At 52.4% G+C, this 8,002-nt stretch overlaps 1 protein-coding gene across 1 annotated transcript; it reads left to right on the top strand.

The window, feature by feature from the left end:
• Positions 1 to 2,043: 2,043 nt before the first annotated feature.
• LOC129331966 (cytoskeleton-associated protein 5-like) lies at positions 2,044 to 5,871 on the top strand. The gene has a single exon (XM_054982674.1). The coding sequence runs from the start codon at positions 2,044 to 2,046 to the stop codon at positions 5,869 to 5,871; it is 3,828 nt and encodes a 1,275-aa protein (XP_054838649.1).
• The last annotated feature ends 2,131 nt before the right edge of the window (positions 5,872 to 8,002 follow it).

The following is an 8,002-nucleotide window of genomic DNA, read 5'->3' as shown; positions in this document are numbered from 1 at the left end:
CCCTTGCCATGCTGACTCTCCAGGGGGCAGTTTCCATCTCTTGCAATAAATGACAACAATTGTGCTCCACCTGCTGAAATGAAAGAAAAATGCTGTCTCTCTCTCTCTCACACACACACATATACACACACTGGCATGCATGTGCTGTTGTGATTCATTTTATTCTGGAAATGGAGCTAAAGTGCTTTTCCTAGAATATATAACATGGGAAATCAGATCAGTTTCTTTGGGACTGGTTTTCAGGCCGTGCTATAAGGACGGAGGAGGGTCTGTTGGAGAAGCAAGCATGGCTTTTAGGTGCACATCAATGGTTCAAAACGAGTTATAAGGAGCAGCGCAATTGGCTACAACTGAGCAATTGGGTGGAAAAGGGAAAAGGAAAGGAAAGACTCCCTGGCATTTCCCCCACATAATAATAATTTATACACCACCCTTCATGATAACTTGCCCTACTCAGAGTGGTTTACAAAGTGTGATATTATTACCCTCACGACAATCACCCTGTGAGGTGGGTGGGGCTGAGAGAGCTCTGGGAGAGCTGTGACTGACCCAAGGTCACCCAGCTGGCTTCAAGCGGAGGAGTGGGGAATCAAACCTGCCTCTCCAGATTAGAGTCCTGCTGCTCTTAACCACATAGTTCATAGATTTTTCTTCCCACTTCCATAGGATTAGCAGTCAGGGTCACCCCGTGAATTTCAGGACAGGGGTGTGCTTCTTCCCAGGATACATAATCCACTGCCAGTGATAGCCACTGGTTTTGGTGACACCTTCATGGTAGAAGGGTTTATCAGTCATTAATATCTATAATGGCTAAGGACGTTTCCATAAACAGTGCCAAAGGGTAAATAAATACCAATTTACAAAGACATAGCATTAGCAAGGATCCAATACAGAGTTGGAGAAATGCTGAAACAGAACATAATCAGTTCTAAGATTGACATTAGACAGCATGAAGCACAGGTAGTACATAGGAGTACATATTTAAAGCAACAGATAATATGTAAGGCAACATAGTGGTGAAGTCTATGATCCCTAACTCTAACTACTAACCTTAACTACTTACAGTTTTTGTTTTGTAAAAGAGGCTGGCACATGATTTGTCGGGCATTGACTGGTCTCACTGCTGGGCCATTCTGTTGATGCTTGTTCATTAATGCTTCTCCTCCTCCTCCAATGCCTGCTCTTTCTACTGCCAATTTCTGGCTTCAAAACCAAAGACGTGTGACGCACATCTTCAGGAACTTTTCCTGAGCCCCATTAACCTAAGATAGTCTCGATAGATTGTCGAAGGCTTTCACGGCCGGAGAATGATGGTTGTTGTGGGCTTTCCGGGCTGTATTGCCATGGTCTTGGCATTGTAGCTCCTGACGTCTCACCAGCAGCTGTGGCTGGCATCTTACAGGATGACTCGGCTCAACCCCACCCCTCCTGAGTACATATGGATGACCTGCCAACATCTTTTCCACACTGTGACACTGAGAGATCTCTGTCTTTTGGTGCTGCACCTCTGAAGATGCCAGCCACAGCTGCTGGCGAAACGTCAGGAACCACAATGCCAAGACCATGGCAATACAGCCCAGAAAACCCACAACAACCATTAGTCTCAATAGAGATACCCAGGAATTTCTCCCTGCAGAACAGGTACTCTGCATTGAAATACTTTAATATAGAAACAAGAGAGACTCACAGTGGTAATAGGTTTTTTCCTCCCTTTGGTCTCTCTGTTCTTGCCACGTTCTTGCTAAAAACACCCATGACATCACTGTGACCTCATAATGTCAGCCATCAGCCAAGGGTGACAGCTTATAAGCTAGAGTGGCAGCCCCTAAGGAAGGCCCCCTTCCCTCTCTCTGGGAACCATCACCTCCTTTGTGGAGGGGTAGAGTGGAGGGCGGGGCTGGCAAGGAACATCCAAAGATACCTCCGCCATCTCTCTTTTGGAATGGAATGTACTTTGCTGCCCTCTGAACCCAGCCCAAGGAAGGCTGAAGCAATCATGCCCCGCCTGGCCCGCTCAGGTTCTAGAATTCAAGGCCAGTCAAGATGCTAGATCCCAGGAACCTGCCTGAGAAGGAACTTTCAGAAGAAACATGTGAGCTGGAAGCAGCAGCTGTCCTCCCTGCCTCCTGCCTTCAGCATCTGGACAGCAGCGACTGGAAAGAACGCATCTCCTGCATGGAGGCATTCGAGAAAGCCGTGGAAAAGATGGAGGAGAACCAGGTTCCCTGCCAGGCTCTGGTGAGGCTGCTGGACAAAGAACCCGGATGGAAGGAAACCAAACTCCAGGTGATGCAGAAGAAGCTGCAGCTTGTCACCCTCATTGCCCAGAAGGGGGTCTTCTCCAAGACCTCGGCTCAGTTTGTCCTGGGAAACCTCGTGGACAAGATTGGGGACGTTATCTGTGGGGGCGACACCAAGGAAGCATTGACTGCTGTGGCGGAGGCGTGTGGACTGCCGTGGACGGCAGGGAAGGTCACGGAAGTGGCCTTTTCACAAGACAGCCCCAGAACCCATTCGGAAACCCTCAACTGGCTGGCCAGCGCCATTCGAGACTTTGGCTTTGAGGGCATGGAAGCCGAGGCCTTCATCAAGCACATGAAATCGGCCTTGGCTGCGGCGCATCCAGATGTGCGGGCCTCTGCCTTCAACCTCCTGGGCGTGATGTACTTGTGTGTTGGCGCCCCTCTGCGGGCTTTCTTTGAGGATGAGAAGCCGCTTCTCCTCTCCCAGATAGATGCAGAGATTGAGAAGGTGAAAGGGAAGAGCCTTCCCCCTCCTACGCGAGGCAGATGCAAGTTCTGCAGAGAAAACGGGAACGAGCAGAGAGGGGGAGATGCCCAACTCTGCACCAGGAACAGTGCGGTTGACATTAGCAAGAGGTTCTCCACGGAGCTGATGCACAAGATGCAGGACTCGGGCTGGAAGGTCCGCAGGGAAGGTCTGGAGGAGCTCTCCAGGATCCTCAGCGATGTCAAATCGATCCAGCCCAGCATCGGGGATCTCCCGGCGGCCTTGAAGATCTGCTTGCATGACTCCAATAAAGCCCTGGTGAAGCAGACTCTTGGGATTCTTCAGCAGCTAGCTAGGCTCATGGGACCGGGTATTAAATACCACATCAAGACACTAGGTATCCCTCTCATTGCTGTTTTCAGAGACAGCAAGGGCAGCGTGCGAGCAGTGGCGCTCAAAACGGTGGAAGCCTGGGCCGAGCAGACAGGCATGAAGGAGTGGCTGGATGAAGAGGATCTCTCCGCAGAGCTGAAGAAGGAGAATTTCCCCCAAAGGCAGGGCATCCTGGGGTGGCTGGCTGATAAACTGCCCTGCCCTAGTTCTGCCTCTACTGACCTGGTTCGCTGTCTGCCTCACCTCTATTCGTCCCTGGAGGATCGCCAAGAGGAGACGTGCAAGGCAGCCCATGAGGCCCTGCCGTTCTTCCTGCTCCACCTCGGTTTTGAGAAGATGTCTGAAGCGGCTGGTAAACTGAAACCGGCTTCCAGAGACCAGGTCTTGCTAGTGCTGGAGAACACCAAAGCTGGGTGGCCAGCCAAGCCCACTACCCCTCTTGACAACTCGCCTTCCGAGTTACCAAGGAGCAAGCCTTGGCCCAAGTTGGCTCCTCCCCAACACTCCAACCCGGCCTCCTTTTCTGCAGAAAATGTGGGGTCCACCGAGCTGAACTTGGATGCCAAAAAAACAAAACCGGAAGGGACTGTCCCCAAAGCTAAGAAGATGCCAGGCGTGAAGACCAAATACGGCATGAAGGAAGACAGCAGCAAGGTTGGGCCCATTTTCATTATTGTTCCCAAAGCCAAAGAGCAAAGGATGAAGGACGAGAAGGCCCTGAAGGTGCTGAGATGGAACTTCAGCACCCCGAGCAGCAAGTATGTGGAACAGCTCAAGGCTCAGATGAGTGGCTGCCTCTCCAACTGTCTGCAAGAGGAGCTCTTCCACTCCAACTTCCAGCACCACATCAAAGCTCTGACCATGATGACGAAGCACTTGGAGACGGAAAAGGACGGAGTCATCAGCTGCCTGGACCTCGTCCTGAAATGGCTCACTCTGCGGCTCTTTGACACCAACACGTGGGTGCTGATGAAGAGCTTGGAGTATCTCAAAAAACTCTTTGATCTGCTAATCCAGGAGAACTACCAGTTGATGGAGAACGAGGCATCCTCCTTCCTGCCCTACCTCCTGCTGAAAATGGGGGCAACCAAGGAGTCCATCCTCAAAGAGGTGCGGGCTATAGTGAAGCAGACAATCCTTATCTACCCAGTCTCCAAGACTTTCTATTTCCTCCTGGAGGGAGCCAAGGGCAAGAACCCCAACCAGCGGGTTGGATGCTTGGAAGAGCTGGGGTGGCTGCTGAAAGAGTATGGCCCAGATGTGGGCCAGCCAAGCCCAAGCAAAGCTCTGAAGACCATCATCGCCTTGACAGGAGATTCCAACAACTCGGTCCATAGTGCTGCCTTGAGAGTCGTCGCGACAGCCAGAGATGTCTACGGGTCTGAGGCCTTCAAGGCGATTGCTGGTGTATCTGAGAAGCACATGAACTTGCTGGAGGACGGTGTAAGAGAGGTAGAGGCGAGGAGAGTCAAAGAAGAAAAAGTGTACACTCAGGTCTCCAACATGAGCACTAGGGCAGGACTAGAAGGCTGCAGACGAAGCCATGCAATCAGCAACCGCACAGGGGAAGAATATTCAACTCTCCATCAGGACAGGACTGAGACAGGGAATGCTGGCAGCATGGCCTTGGGCCAGAGTCCAAATCTGGGTAGCAATGCTCCCAGAGCTACGAGCCTTGAGTCTCAGACTGGGAGTAGCATCAATATGATTATTTGCCATGTGGCCAGCGGCAACATCAGCACCAGCACTGAGGCTCTAGCAGAGATCCAAGAGATTCTAAGACGGGAGGACAAGGTGAGGACCATGTCTGGTCACATCAACCAATTCTTGATAGCCACGCTCCGGCAGCTGAAGTTCATCCATCGGCTCCATGTGACAGCGGAGGAGGAGACCGAGAAGGAAGAAGTCGCCAAGCTTTACAGCAGCGTCATCTGCAGTATGGTCTCTCTCTTTCAGGTGGACGGCCTGGCCCAGGAAGCCTCAACTGGGGTGCTGAAGGATCTCATGAACATCCTCATCACCTTACTGTTGGATTCTCCGGTTGAAGAGCTTCAGGAGGGGCAGGAAGTCACCCAGTTTGTCAATCTCCTGATGACCAAGGTGCTGGAGAGATCAGACCAGACCAGAATTCTCAGCTCTTTGCTGGACCTTCTTTGTGAATGCTTGACAGCCAGCACCTGCCCTCTACCCTTTTCTGAAGTCGTGGCGAAGTGTTTATGGAAAACCTCCAGGCTCCTTCCGCAGACTATCGGTAGCATCAATTTGGACCAGATCCTTCTGGATATCCACATCTTCATGAAGGCTTTGCCTGAGGAGAAACTGAAGCAGTCTCAGAGTAGTATCCCACTCAGGGCACTGAAAACTCTGCTGCACACCTTCTGCAAGCTGAAGGGAGAGGAGATTTTGGATCACCTCTCGTTGATACAAGACAAAGGCGAGTCTGAGTTGGAGGCCTACCTGAGGAAGTTTGTCGGACACTCGGCAAAGCAGAACGGGGTGGATGGGGACACAGAGTGTTCTCTGCCAGCGGAAGGCAAAATCGAAAACACTCTGGGGTCAATTTTCAAGAAGATCAACTGCAAAGAGACTGCCAGGGCTGGCCTTGAAGAGTTATATGAATACAAGAAGGAGAACCCGGAGGCAGACTTGGAACCTTTCTTGAAAACCTGTTCCCTACTCTTCCGGAGTTACGTCAAGCACGGCTTGGCAGTTATAGGATCAGAGAGAGGAGGCAAACAGAACAGCTGATCTCTTGAGAGGCCAGCTTCAAGAGAGGGTAAGATTCTGTCCTCCAGACCTGAGCCTTAAAAGACCGGTGTCCCAGGTTCAGAGGGTCCACCGTTTGGCCAGCAAATTCTTCTTTCCGGCCAGCAAATCATTCATGAGGTGAAAAAGTAAGCAATAAAAGCAACCACCTACCTAAAACTCAGTAAGGCCTGAGTATTTTGGTTTTGAGTGATGTGCCTAGATTCCGGTTGAGTATCCTCTGTCCATTATTACAGCTATCCATGATTACAGGTGTAGGGCTCAGCTGCCACAGCTCAGGGGCAGAAGTGCATGCTCAGCATGTAATAATAATAATAACAATAACAATAATAACAATCTATATCTATAAAAGGGAAACTGTGTTTCCGATGACTCACGTCAATCCCAGAGCACAGACGCGCTTGCGCACCCCTAGCAAGAATACAAGGTGAGTCCTCAGCAACAGGGCTTGCTGAGGAGGCCAGCGCAGGAGCACCAGGCCGCCTGTCTTCCCCTTTAGAGCTCCCTGTCACTCCAGCTGTCCGATTCGGCCCCAATGGGACCGAATCAGGTGGCTGCCACCTGCCTCCCCCCACCCCCTGGCAGCACTCTCCCTGCCGTGCCAGGCACTCCAATCGGCCCTGGGGCTGAATGGGGCGGCTGCCAGGTGCAGAGCCAGACTTCCTGCCTCCCCTCCCCCCAGCAGTGCTCTCCCAGCTGTGCCAAGTACCCAACTCAGCTCTGGGGCCGAATGGGGCAGCTGCCAGGTGCAGAGCCGGACTTCCTGCCTCCCCTCCCCTCAGCAGTGCTCTCCCAGCTGTGCCAAGTACCCAACTCAGCTCTGGGGCCGAATGGGGCGGCTGCCAGGTGCAGAGCCGGACTTCCTGCCTCCCCTCCCCCCAGCAGTGCTCTCCCAGCTGTGCCAAGTACCCAACTCAGCTCTGAGGCCGAATGGGGTGGCTGCCAGGTGCAGAGCCAGACTTCCTGCCTCCCCTCCCCCCAGCAGTGCTCTCCCAGCTGTGCCAAGTACCCAACTCAGCTCTGGGGCCGAATGGGGCGGCTGCCAGGTGCAGAGCCAGGCTGCCTGACTCCCCTCCCCACAGCAAGCCCACCGCTTCTCCCTGCCCACCTGATCAGTGGGCAACGGGGGGTGGCGAGCCCATCGCTTTCCCTCTCCAGCTGGTGGAGAGAAGGAGGCCAGCCCCTCACCTTCGCCTTCTCCAGTTGATCAGCCAGTGACATGGGGGGGGGATGGCAGGGACCCTCACCCGCTCGTCAGCCCTCCTTGGCTGCCTTCCTGCCAGCCCTCTCCTGACCCAGCTTTCTAGAGCCCGCTGCGTTCCCACAACAGGCTTTGTACTAGCAGCAGCAGCAGCAGCAACAACAACAACAACAACAAAATTTATATAGTGCCCTTCAGGACAACTTAACACCCACTCAGAGCAGTTTACAAAGTATGCCATTATTATCCCCACAACAACAATCACCCTGTGAGGTGGATGGGGCCGAGAGAGCTCTGAGAGAGCTGTGACTGACCCAAGGTCACCCAGCTGTCTACAAGCGGAGGAGTGGGGAATCGAACCCGGCTCTCCAGATCAGAGTCCTGCCGCTCTTAAGCACTACTCCAAACTGGCTCCCTGATGGAAGGGGGTTATGAATATCATTCATCACCCCTTTCCATAACCTCCAGAACACTGCCTGGCCCAGAGAAAATGCCAGATGGGCAGGAGACTGGAAAACCACCAGGCCATTGACTGCCTGCCTCTTCACCCCCCAAGAAGCACAAGACAATGATGTCTGCCAAGGAACTCTTGGTTATCTTATCTGGTTATCTTATCAATGTCTTTCCGTGCTTCCCGTCACCTACCTAACCTGTGAGCCTGGCAGCGTCCCCACCCGGTGCTTAAAGGGTCATCAAGCAATAATTTTATCTCTCCTCCATCCCATATAATCATATTTAGCCTTTTCCAACTTATTGTTCTACCTCTGGACAAACCATTAAGTTATTGTTTTGGGGCAAAGATGTCAGCTTGTCCCAGGGTACGTTTTACACAATAATCGGGCTTCCCCAGCTATGTGTTCTGTGTTCTGGACCCATACACGCACCCACGGATATGCCTGAGCCCTCCTCACC

Source organism: Eublepharis macularius, chromosome 6 (genome assembly GCF_028583425.1).
Source record: "Eublepharis macularius isolate TG4126 chromosome 6, MPM_Emac_v1.0, whole genome shotgun sequence".
NCBI lineage: Eukaryota > Metazoa > Chordata > Lepidosauria > Squamata > Eublepharidae > Eublepharis > Eublepharis macularius.
This window is presented reverse-complemented; position numbering and strand designations above follow the sequence as displayed.